General features: G+C 42.8%; 1 protein-coding gene across 8 annotated transcripts in view; it reads right to left on the reverse strand.

Moving 5' to 3' along the window:
* The window catches only part of LOC110501754 (nck-associated protein 1), a 67,792-nt gene that overhangs the window by 25,616 nt on the left and 28,476 nt on the right, over positions 1-13,700 (reverse strand). For all 8 annotated transcript variants that reach the window (XM_036959114.1, XM_036959118.1, XM_036959120.1 and 5 more), the window contains 2 exons: positions 11,112-11,244; positions 1,889-2,008 (listed from right to left, as the gene is read on the reverse strand). In XM_036959114.1, coding sequence (XP_036815009.1) covers positions 1,889-2,008; positions 11,112-11,244 — 253 coding nt within the window. The remainder of the gene's footprint in view (positions 1-1,888; positions 2,009-11,111; positions 11,245-13,700) is intronic.

Below are 13,700 nucleotides of genomic sequence, written 5' to 3' on the forward strand. Positions count from 1 at the left end.
AGAAATAGAATTTTGAAAAGTATCTGACTTAAGACCTACATTGAGTCAGTCATCAGTTGAAAAACTTAAATGGCTAGTAAATAGGTCCAACATACTAACATACAATAGTTCCAACACACAGATAACAAGGCATGAACTCAATGTACCTTACGGGCCTGTTTTCCAGACTCAGATTAGGCCTAAATGACGAGGCTTAACCTGTGTCTGGGAGACCGGCCCTTCTCAGTAATTATAATAAATGAGATAGCTAGGAACGACACGAGAGCAGACCCAGACCACTCCTACCAAACAGTAAAAAAAAACAATGTTAAAATACATTACACATTTCGTAATGACAGAATGCATTTGAAACTTCACGCACAGTAAAACTTGTGTTGGACTTTGGCCTAATGAAATTATTTTATCCACAGGAGTGGGGAAAAAAGTGCTTGTACATTAATAAGCAAAGACAAAGACGGCCTTAACGATACGTAATAAAATAACGACGGCCTTAACGATACGTAATAAAATAACGACGGCCTTAACGATACGTAATAAAATAAAGATGGCCTTAACGATACGTAATAAAATAACGACGGCCTTAACGATACGTAATAAAATAAAGACGGCCTTAACGATACGTAATAAAATAAAGACGGCCTTAACGATACGTAATAAAATAAAGACGGCCTTAATGATACGTAATAAAATAAAGATGGCCTTAACGATACGTAATAAAATAACGACGGCCTTAACGATACGTAATAAAATAAAGACGACCTTAACGATACGTAATAAAATAAAGACGGCCTTAACGATACGTAATAAAATAAAGACGGCCTTAACGATACGTAATAAAATAAAGACGGCCTTAACGATACGTAATAAAATAACGACGGCCTTAACGATACGTAATAAAATAAAGACGGCCTTAACGATACGTAATAAAATAAAGACGGCCTTAACGATACGTAATAAAATAAAGACGGCCTTAACGATACGTAATAAAATAACGACGGCCTTAACGATACGTAATAAAATAAAGACGGCCTTAACGATACGTAATAAAATAAAGATGGCCTTAACGATACGTAATAAAATAACGACGGCCTTAACGATACGTAATAAAATAAAGACGGCCTTAACGATACGTAATAAAATAAAGACGGCCTTAACGATACGTAATAAAATAAAGACGGCCTTAACGATACGTAATAAAATAAAGACGGCCTTAACGATACGTAATAAAATAAAGACGGCCTTAACGATACGTAATAAAATAAAGACGGACTTAACGATACGTAATAAAATAACGATGGCCTTAACGATACGTAATAAAATAAAGACGGCCTTAACGATACGTAATAAAATAAAAGAGGACACTTCAACAAGCCTATTTCACACCATAGCCTGCTGAATTTGCAAGACGACTCGTCTTTCATTTCAATTTTGGCACAAATTAAAATGTTGCACTGACTCGCCCATAGACTGATGTTTCAGCATTGTATAAATTAAGAGTTCAGCCTTCGACTAGCCACGTGCGACATGCACGAGCAGTTACAAGCCTGCTCGAGTTAGCGGCAGGCGGACAAGCAATATCCACCACTGCAGTGTGGCTGAAGCCTGATCTGGAAAGAGAAGTAAGTGAAGCTGGCTAGCTTTAGAAAACCCTGAGTAGATCAAGCTTGTATCGTAATATAGCCCTCTGGTCGCTTAGTGTGGACTGTGATTAATTACCATGACAACAGAACCACACCTGGTCGCTGAGCGTGCACTGTGATTAATCACCATGACAACAAAACCTCACCTGGTCACTGAGCGTGCACTGTGATTAATCACCATGACAACAGCACCTCACCTGGTCGCTGAGCATGCACTGTGATTAATCACCATGACAACAGCACCTCACCTGGTCGCTGAGCGTGCATTGTTCGGTGCAGATGTCTGTGATGAGGTTGCGGGCCTGTTTAGCCATCTCATCCAGAAACATGTTGCACAGGGACAAGCTACGGTCGCCTATGTGATGCCTCTGTAGGAAGGAGGGAAAAGGGGAAGAAAATGTTATCCAGGGTAAAGCAGTTTGCACTATGAGATTGGCTGGTGGATGGTTAGGTGAACGGCTGTTTGTTAGCCTGGTCCCAGATCTAACTCCTTCAGTATTTGTCAATGCCAAACAGATCTAGGACCAGACTAGCGGTTTGTGAATAGCAAAAAGTTCTAGGTAGGTAGAGAGGTCTGAGTGAACCTGTCATTCATAGGTAGCCAACCCTTAACAGTACACACTGACTGAAAAGCACACTCCGCCACGCTCTAAAACTGGTCACACAGTCTCCACAAACAACTCTGGTCAAACAGAATAGCTCACAGAATAGGGCTGCGGGCAGCTGAGCGGAAACGGAGGAAAACTAAACTTCCGGAGGACCTACCATGCTTCCACTCCCTCCTCTCTACCTTCTCTTCCTCTGTGTACGTGCTAAAGCTGCTTTCTATCACTCTAAATTTCAAGCTTCTGCCTTTAACCCCAGGAAACTGTTTTCCACCTTCTCTTCCCTCAATCCTCCACTTCCTCCTTCCTCACGGATGACTTTGCCAACCACTTTGAAAAGAAGGTTGACAATATCCACTCCTCATTCACTCAGCCTACGGAGTCCACTGGTCCCACTATTACAGAACTACCTTACACCCTGACCTCCTTCTCCCCTCTCTCTCCGTATTAAATCCTGCAACTAGTGATGTCCAGCCGCCTGACAACCTGCTCGCTCGACCCCATGCCCTTCTCCAGACCATCTCTGGAGACCTTCTCCCATTCCTCATCAAGATGGCCAATGTTGCTCCCCTCCTCAAGAAACCAACTCTTGACCCCTCTAATGTCAAAAGCTATAGACCAGTACCCCTTCTTTCCGCTCTTTCCAAAACCCTGAGCGTGCTTTTGTGAGTGAAATGTTATGTTTGTGTATCAAATCAGTGCTTAGAGCGTTGGGCCAGTAACTGAAAGGCTGCTGGATCGAATCCCCGAGCTGACAAGGTAAAAATCTGCCGTTCTGCCCCTGAGCAAGGCAGTTAACCCACTGTTCCCTGGGTGCCGAAGACGTGCATGTCGATTATGGCAGCCCCCCCGCACCTCTCTGTTTCAGAGGGGTTGGGTTAAATGCGGAAGACATATTTCATTTGAATGCATTCAGTTGTACAACTGACTAGGTATCCCCCTTTCCCCAAATCAATGCTACTTTTCTAATAACCAATTAGATAGGTTCATGCAGGTGACTGATTGACTGACTGTGTATGGAGGAATCCTCACTATCACTGATATGCAACTTGGCAAGACTCCCAGAATGTTGCTATGGGAACAACCAAAGTATCTCAGTTTCAAGGTCTCAACTTGGAGAGAGAAATCCTCATGAGGTATTGGTCAGTAACGTGCGAACCACCGGTAATGATTCATTAATCATGCTAAATCATGCAAATATAACTTGTCTGTGTACAGTATAGCTGTATATAAGGGACTGCCCCAAGGGAGCTTCTGATAGACCTGCACGGTGTGCAGAGTTTTTTGTAACCTGTTGTAAGCTTGCTCATAAAAGAGTGATTCATTTAAGCTCGACTTTAGGTGTCCCTGGTGTTGAATTTCCACCACACTTTCTATGACCAACTCTCTCGTTATCTCTCTCAGAACGATCTTCTTGACCCTAACCAAGACGGCTCACTCAACTGAGAACTCTCTCCTCTGTGTCACGGACGCTCTCCGCTCTGCCAAAGCTAACCCTCTCTCCTCTATTCTCATCCTCCTAGATATATATCCACTGCCTTCATCACTGCCAACCATCAGATTGTCCTCTCCACTCTCAAGGCTGGGTGTTTCAGGCTCTGCACACTTTTGCATTGAGTCCTACCAGGCAGGTTGCTCATACCAGGTGACATGGAGAGGAGTCTGCATCACATGCTCTCAATACTGGTGTCCCAGTGGCTCAGTTCTAGGTCCTCTTCTCTTTTGTCAACACAAAGTCACTCGGCTCCATCAAATCCTCACATGATCTCTCCTATCAATGCTATGCGGATGACACTCCTAGTTGGCAACATGTCTGCCCGGCACGCAGAGATACATCTCAGCTTGGATGTCGGCCCATCACCTGAAGCTCAATCCAATCGAGAAGACGGAGCGGCTCTTCCTCCCAGATAAGACCTGCACGCTCTAAGACCTCTCCATCACGGTGGACAACTGTGTCCCCCTCCCAGAGTGCAAAGAACCTTGGCATGACCATCGACAACACCCTGTCATTCTCTGCAAACATCAAAGCAGTGACTCGCTCCTGCAGGTTCATGCTCTAGTCTACAACATCCATAGAGGTCCCCTGTTTCTCAGTTAGTAGAGCATGGCGCTTGCAATGCCAAGATAGTGGGTTTGATTCCCGGGACCACCCATACATAAAAATGCATGCATGACTAAGTCGCTTTGGATAAAAGTCTGCTAAATGGCATATATTACACTGAGTGTACAAAACATTAAGAACACCTTCCTTATATTGAGTGGCACCCACTTTTTCCTTCAGGACAGCCACAAATCGTCGGGACATGGACTCTATTAGGTGTCGAAAGCGTTCCACAGGCATGCTGGCCCATGTTGACTCCAAAGCTTCCCACAGTTGTGTCAAGTTGGCTGGATGTCCTTTGGGTGGTGAATCATGTTGAGCGTGAAAAACCCAGCAGCGTTGCAGTTCTTGACACAAACCGGTGCACCTGGCCCCAATTACCATACACCATTCAAAAAGGCACTTAAATATTTTGTCTTGCCCATTCACCCTCAAATGGTACACATACACAATCCATGTCTCAATGCTTAAAAATCCTTCTTTAACCGGTCTCCTCTCCTTCATCTACACTTATTGAAGTGGATTTAACAAGTGCCATCAATAAGGGATCATAGCTTTCACCTAGATTCACATGGTCAGCCAATGTCATGGAAACAGCAGATGTTCCTAATGTTTTGTATACTCAGTTGATTATAATAATAGAGTACGACCCTTCCTCACACAGGAAGCTGCAAAGATCCTAATCCAGGCTCTGGTCATCTCCAGTCTAGACTACTGCAACTCTCTGTTGGCTGGGCTCCCTGCTTGTGCCACCAAACCCCTGCAACTTATCCACAATGCAGCAGCCCACTTAGTGTTCAACCTTCCCAAGTTCTCCAATGTCACCCCGATACTCCACACACACACCACTGGCTTCCAGTCGAGGCTCACATCCACTACAGGACCATGGTGCTTGCCTACGGAGCAGCAAGGGTAACCGACCCTCCCTATCTTCAGGCTATGCTGAACTGAAACCCTACACCCCAACCCAAGCACTCTGTTCTGCCACCTCTGGTCTCTTGGACGTCCCACCCCTACGGGTCAGCTCAGTCCAGTGTTCATTTTGGATTTAGCCGAGACTTAGTCATTTTGACAAAAATATAATTAAGTCTTAATCATTATTTAAATGAAAACAATGTGACAGTGTAGTTATTGTCAAAAGGACAAAAGCAGCAGGCAATCTTAGTCAACTAAATGCCCTTTCATTTTAGTCACATCATATTTGTATTGTCTCATCAACCTATAGTAAACAAAATCACCGACTTCCATGTCCACAAACACACAGTACACCATAGCCTTGTCCTACCAACATATTTTTCTGCATAACATCATATTCTCTTCGCAACAGCAGAAATATGATAAACATATACAGCGCTGTGAAAAAGTATTTGCCCCTTTCTGATTTTCTCTATTTTTGATATTGAACATTAACAGATCAACCAAAACCTAATATTAGATAAAGGGAAACAGAGTTTAGATATAACAAAAAAAAGAGAGTTATTTTATTTATTTAAAAAAGTTGTGCAACACCCAATTCCCCTGTGTGAAAAAGTAATTGCCCGCTTACACTCAATAACTGGTTGTGGCACCTTTAGCTGCAATGAATGATACCAAATGCTTCCTGTAGTTGTTGATCAGTCTCTCACATCGCTGTGGAGGAATTTTGGCCCACTCTTGCTTTAACTCAGTGACATTTGTGAGTTTTCAAGCATGAAGTGCTTGTTTCAAGTCCAGCCACAACATCTCAATTGGGATTAGGTCTGGACTAGGCCATTCCAAAACTTCAAATGTGTTGCTTTTTTAACCATATTCATGTAGACTTGACTGTGTGTTTTAGATCATTGTCTTGCTGCATGACCCAGCTGCGCCTCAGCTTCAACTCAGACGGATGGCCTGACATTCTCCTGTAGAATTCTCTGATACAGAGCAGAATTCATGTTTCCTTCTATTAAGGCAAGTTGTCCAGGTCCGGAGGCAGCAAAGCATCCACAAACCATCACACTACCACCACCATGCTTGACCGTTGGTTGAAGATCTGATAACATTCGGTATCAAAAACAGAGAAAATCAGAAAGAGGGCAAATACTTTTCATGGCACTGTATTAGAATATATGAGAATTATCTGGCCATGTAAATGCCTATTTCAGCCTACATTGATATTACACATTACATACAAAACAAACAGACACATTCGCAAGCACAGACAGAGGGACAGAGGAGAGACAGAGAGGCAGGCACAATCACCAGATGGTGGTGTAAAGTAGTATGGGTTGCACCTCCATCATTCATCCCGTCATTGACATTGTTATCATCATTTCACAGACGCCGCAGCCACATTGATGCCTAAAAGTATAACGGGAGCTAATGACGGTTTCATCCAATGATGTAGTTGAGTCACTAAAGTAAAAGTCTTGAGTCCCCATGCTCAAGTCCTGGTCCAAGTGCTGAAGTCTGAGTCTCTGGGTCCACATGAACTCAAAATAAAGATATTTACCCAGTCAGATATAGTGTAGTGGCGAGAGGAATTTAGTCAATCAATTGTTTGCTCTCCCTTTTCCTTTCTTTTATTTTCCACCAAATGTTTGCATATAGGCTACGTTCAGTTGAAAGATGTTCTCGAATGTTGAAGATAGAAATACCATGAATAGAGCCAACGTTATTCCTTACTCAACATGTCAGAGAGGCAGGTTTGTTCTACATCTGAACGTTCTAAACGTTGCGTCCTTCTGAACGCGCCCCCAGGTTGTTAGCTATAGCTAGCTAATGAGGTGTAGCCTAAACCAATGGTTAACAGTCCGGTCCGCAAGTAGCTAAGTTTTAAAACAGCCGAGATATGCTTTATGAATATAAGACCGCCAATGCATGATAGAAAGAAAAAAAAGTAGTGCCAGTATTATGGGTCATGTCTTTTGAACGGACACCTAAGGGCTATTTTCTACTTGTCTACTTTGGCTACAGAACCTATATATGAGATGCAGTGGGAAAAGTGGGAGTGTTGAGCGAGACTACATTTACTGTTGGACATAGGCGGCAGAAAAAGCGCTTAGGCGGTCCGCCCAATACTTTTTTTTAATGCAGAAAAAACCCTGCCAATGGTGGAACCATCTTCCCCCTGAAGCTAGAACAGCCGATTCCCTGCCCATCTTCCAAAAACATCTGAAACTCTACCTCTTCAAAGAATATCTTAAATGAATCCCATGGCAGTTTGCTCTTTAAACCATTCAGTTTGGGCTTTTTGAAAGCCATAGAGGGTGGGGGAGTTATTTGTTCCCCCAGGCATGGAAGACATGAACAAAGGTTGAAATTTAAAGCTGTGAGTGACAGGTCTAATTTCTCCCTCAGGCCATTGCTAACCGGCAGACTCTATATTAATACTGTGTGTGTGTGTGCTCCTTACACAACATACTTCAATTATTATCTAGTCACTCAACATTTTCTGAGAAGATTTCACATGGAATAGCTTTCTTTCTAATAATTGTTGCATTTTCATTTTTGTTGAAATGACTATGGCCTAAAAAGGTTAAAATGCTGAGGATTTTTCAAAATAAATACAATTGGATGTAAAATGACGTTTAGCTGCCAAAAGAATAAAACAAAAAAATCTAATCAGATGCCTTTCGCTGAAGTTCTGTGACCTCGTCCCAAATGGCATCCTATTCCTTATGTAGTGCACTACTTTTGGCCAGGGAACTATGTAGGGAATAGGGTGCCATTTGAGATGTATGAGGCCCAGAGGTGGGGACCAAGTCACTATTATTTGAGTCACAAGGTCCAAGTCTGGAGTCGAGTCTGGAGTCAAGTCCAGGTCGTACATTCTAAGAGCAAGTCAAGTTGAGTCAAGTCACACGTTTTTTCAAGTCAAGTAAAAAAATGTATACAGGCAACGACTTGTTCAACAAAAAAATCTGTCTATTTATGGAGGCTACTAGACAGCCCTTTATTTAGTCTACAACACATTGATTATGTAATAATACATTAACAACCAATTCCAAACACAAGCTTCACAAGTACATTTTCACATAGCAAAATACCAGTAGGCCTCTGTTAGTAAGTGTTGCTTGATACCCCATTGCTGGTGAGCTTGCAACGCAAACAGTTCATATTCTTGATGACCAAATCACTTGATTTTCAGAGCCGCATATTTTATTTTACCTTTATTTAAATAGGCATGAGACCATTTTATCTGATATTAATTTATGATTTGATATTAATTTATGTCAATCATCTCTCCCTACAAAAAGCTGTACAGCAAATCAGCAATCTGTTCACTCAGCAGTTTTCAAACATTTTGACCTGCGAAGCCCAAAAAGGATTGGTTCAAAGCAAGTGACCCCTCGTGCACGCGCGCACACAATCACTCTGCAAATGTAGCCTGTCATTACAGCCATAAACGGTGATGCATTTTCAAAACACAAGATACAGAAATAAACTGCGTTTTACATTTGGAACTGAAAGTCATTCATGTTAGCAGTCAATATCAACTAGGGCTGTTATGTCACTGTCACTTCTCCTGAGGTCAGAGCAAGCAGGATCATAACAGTATGCAACGGAGGTGGAATGATCTGTCTGTAGTCTTTTTCTTACTCTCAAACATCGTCATTCATTCTCCAGAATGTAACATCTTCATCCTGTAACTACTGAAGGTAGTGTGATGTTACAGCGATCTTTAGACATATAGCCAGAACTGAGGTATACAATTATAAACCACCCAAACTAGGCCTTTCTGAAATTTGAAAATGATCAATGAAATCACCAGCTTGTTGTGGCAAAGATGCGTCCGTAGCAGATTTATATGGATAATATTAATGTAGGTATGCTACTCTCTTTTTGCCAGGCAGAACTGGAGAATATCAAACAAGTGCTTTCTGGTCACTAATCTGAATATGTGTGTCTGCCTTTGCGCGCCAATGTTGGTGACTGGTCAACAGTTAAGAAGCACAACTTTTTGGTTCTGAAGCACAGATTAGAAGTTTTTGAAACAAGAATTTGGTCCAATGCCGTAGGCTACCGTTAGGTGACTAGATCGAATAATCAAAAATATAAATATTAAATACAAACAGTACGTATGTAGCCAATTAAAATATGTATGGAAAATATATATTTTTTCCCATTCAGTTTCGCACTCAATCCCCCAAAACCTTCTCACTGTGCTAGCTCAGCCGACCTGTGTTGATTGACTGTTTGCTGGTTCAATCAGAGGGCAGAAAGTGTGCGTTTCACTAGCCAATCAGTTTTTTTGCAATTGCGATACTGTCTCTGGCTGCGTGTAGAGCAATCCACGGAGACTCTGTGCCACAAAATGAGTGACAAGGCGTAACAAAACCTGCCCAGATCATTTTAAGTAATCAGTCTCAAGTCAAAGTCGAGTCCCGAGTCTTGCGGCTCGAAGTCCAAGTCATGTCTCAAGATATTTTATTTTCTATCAAGCCGAGTCTCAAGTCATCAAATTTGTGACTCGAGTCCTCTGATAAGCCCTGGTCAAAAATAGGATAGGGTGCCATTTGGGAAACAGACCTTTTACTGTTAATACAAACCACTGTAAAATGTTCCGTGCAAGATGGAAATATTCTTGGAAACATTGAATGCTTTTCCAACATAAATAAAGTTTGCAGCTGCCCAAAGCTATGAAGAGTGGACATAGGAAGAGGAACATTTTGAAAACACGCTGAGAGAGGGAGTTTTGTGAAATCCAAGCCTATGGCTCAATAAATCTATTTTATTTCTCTAAGTGCACTCAGACAGCTCCTAAGCAAAAGGCCCTCCTTTGACCACTCTGCTCGGCCACATGAGAACGTCCATTGTGCCACTTCTTTTGGTACTGTTTGTCAACCAATTAGGAGCGAAAATATGCCTTATTTACCAAACTAAATGGATATTGGGCTCCATGTTTGGCAGGAACAAACATGAATGGCCCTGGCGTATTTCAGCAGAGAGGGAAACAGAAATCTGTTGTGGAGGCTGTGTGAGCGGAGGGCTTCCACATCCCCCTGGGAGTAGCTAGTAGCTGCACCAGTGTATGGTTCAACTACAGATTTAATAAATCATGCTTTTCAGCCCTCGACTTCTCAGTACACATCCGGGTACATGGACCACAGCGCTGGACGCTTCGTTACACAACATTCCACAACCCCAGAAAATTTGCAGTTACTTTCCTGATTCTCTGTATGACTCCGTCCTGCTGTTGCGGAAGGAGACAGAGGCTGTGTCCAAAATGGCACACTATTCCTTATTAGTGCGCTACATTTGACCAGGCAAAAGTTGTGGCCAAAAGTAGTGCACTAATAGGGAATAGCGTGTCATTTGGGATGCACATATGGGCCTTAGCAGCACTGAGACGGAGCTGAAGGAGACTTTTCCAGTCTGTGTGAGACATCCTGTGAAACGGCCTGTTTCTCTGAGACTAGCAGTCCCCCTAAGAGCTACAAAACTAATGGGAGAGATGAGTCCAAATGGAATAGGCTGCTACTGCGCCAATATATTTTACTTAAGATTCCAATTCTTGGAAAGACATCTAAAGAACATACAAAAACCTTCATCTTTACATTACATGTATTATACATAAACGTGTCAGGGGCCATTACATGTATTTTATGTATTCATTTATTTAAGTAGGAAAGACCCTTAAAAACATATTTGGCAAGGGCGACCTGATCAATTGAATATGAGTTGTTGAAAATACATTTCTTTAATAAATGACTATCGCAGAGTGACCCGCCAGACCTTAGTGATGCTTACTGTGATGTTTTGTGACACAGTGGTAACATCATATCTCAATGGGACACTCACCTCCTCAGGACAGAGCTCATGGGTGCAGCTCATGAAGTGGGTACAGAGCAGAGGGAAGGAGATGGAGTGACGAGACTGGGATGGCAGCTCCAAACACTGCTGGAACATCTTCTCAAAAGCACGACTGTAAAAGCTATCAGAAGGGAGAAGGAGAGAGAGAGAGAGAATGGGAAAGAGGAGGAGAGGGAGAGAGAGAGGAGAGAGGAAAAGAGGAGAAGAGAAAGAAGACAGAAAGAAGAAGAGAGAGAGGGAACGAGGAAGAGAGAGAGAGCGAGAAAGAGGGAGAGAGAGAGAGAGAAGAGGAGGAGAGGAATAGAACGAGCATGAGCTGCAAATTTCAAACATCCATCTGGTACAATCATATTTAAATCTGTCAAACCCTCTCCTCTCCTGTGCTGTGCCGTCTCCACCGAACACAAAGAAAAATAACATAACAAAATCTCTAACAGACAGTTACCATGGCGTTTTAGAGGATGAATGATGGCTATATAGCCTATTAGCTTTTACTATGTTTTCCTTGTAAACGACTTTAACTGAATATGGAGGTAGATGTAAATGTAGACTCCAGAGGTAAACCTCCCACTTGCTCACTGCACCTTTGATCCAATCTATTTCTATTGATGTCGCGTCTTCCTGTTTTTACTTTTACACGTACATTTGATGTGTTTTTATTCATATTTTACTTTTTCAATCAAATTGCCCAGCAATGGCTCTAAAGGACTCTGAATTCATTATTTTTTCGGAGATTTGAAGTGGGGCATGCTTACATCTGTATCGGACTCTTTTAAAAGAACTGTGTGACTCTCTGAATCTTGAACAATTAATTAATGCACCTACAAGATCAAATCCCAGAGCACCTAACAAACCAACGCTATTGGATATTCTTCTAACGAATACCCCTCACAAATACACATGGACTGGGATATTCTGTAATGATGTCAGTGATCACTGTGCAAAGCTTGTGTTAGAAATACAAAAATGACCCTGTTACATTTTAAAGACATTTTAGACAGTTTGATAAGCAAGCGTTTACATTATCTGATTCCCAATGTTGACACTGCCTGGGAATATTTTTACATTACATTTTTGTCCATTTGTGATCAGCATGCCCCTGTGAAGAAATTTAGATTCAGTGGAAGGGACCATCCCTGGTTTTCTGATAACTTAGCAGAATTAATTAGAAACAGAAATGTCTCTTGGGCTCAAGATATACATATAAATCAAATCAAATTTTATTAGTCACATGCGCCGAATACAACAGGTGTAGACCTTACAGTGAAATGCTTACTTTACGAGCCCCTAAACGACAGTTAATTTAAAAAAAATATGGAGAACAATAAGAGAGAAAAGTAAAAAGTAATTAAAGAAAAAAATAACAATATATACAGGGGGGTGTCGGTACAGAGTCAATGTGAGAGGGGCACCGGTTAGTTGAGGTAGTGACTATGCATAGATGACAACAGAGAGTGGCAGTGGTGTGGAGAGTGGAGGGGGGCAATGTGAATCGTCTGGGTAGCCATTTGACTAGATGTTCAGGAGTCTTATGGCTTGGGGGTAGAAGCTGTTTAGAAGCCTTTTTGACCTAGACTTGGCGCTCTGGTACCACTTGCCGTGTGGTAGCAGAGAGAACAGTCTATGACTAGGATGGCTGGAGTCTTTGACCATTTTTAGGGCTTTCATCTGCCACTGCCTGGTATAGAGGTCCTGGATGGCAGGAAGCTTGGCCTGAGTGATGTACTGGGCGGTTCGCACTACCCTCTGTAGTGCCTTGCGGTCGGAGGCCGAGCAGTTGCCATACCAGGCATTGATGTGACCAGCCAGGATGCTCTTGATGGTGCAGCTGTAGAACCTTTTGAGGATCTGAGGACCCATGTCAAATCTTTTCAGTCTCCTGAGGGGGAATAGGCTTTGTCGTGCCCTCTTTACGACTGTCGATGAGAATGGGGGTGTGCTCAGTCCTCTTTTTTCTGTAGTCCACAATCATCTCCTTTGTCTTGATCACGTTGAGGGAGAGGTTGTTGTCCTGGCACCACACTGCCAGTTCTCTGACGACCTCCCTATAGGCTGTCTCGTTGTTGACGGTGATCAGGCCTACCACTGTTGTGTCATCGGCAAATTTAATGATGGTGTTGGAGTCGTGCCTGGCCGTGCAGTCATGAGTGAACATGGAGTACAGGAGGGGACTGAGCAAGCACCCCTGAGGGGCCCGTGTTGAGGATCAGCGTGGCGGATGTGTTGTTATCTACCCCTACCACCTGGGGGCGGCCTGTCAGGAAGTCCAGAATTCAGATGCAGAGGGAGATGTTTAGTCCCAGAGTCCTTAGCTTAGTGATGAGCTTTGAGGGCACTATGGTGTTGAACGCTGAGCTGTTGTCAATGAATAGCATTCTCACATAGGTGTTCCTTTTGTCCAGCTGTGAAAGGGCAGTGTGGAGTGCAAGAGACTGCATCATCTGTTGGGGCGGTATGCAAATTGGAGTGGGTCTAGGGTTTCCGGGATGATGGTGTTGATGTGAGCCATGACCAGCCTTTCAAAGCACTTCATGGCTACAGACGTGAGTGCTACGGGTCGGTAGTCATTTAGGCAGG

The sequence above is a fragment of the Oncorhynchus mykiss genome, chromosome 22 (assembly GCF_013265735.2).
Source record: "Oncorhynchus mykiss isolate Arlee chromosome 22, USDA_OmykA_1.1, whole genome shotgun sequence".
NCBI lineage: Eukaryota > Metazoa > Chordata > Actinopteri > Salmoniformes > Salmonidae > Oncorhynchus > Oncorhynchus mykiss.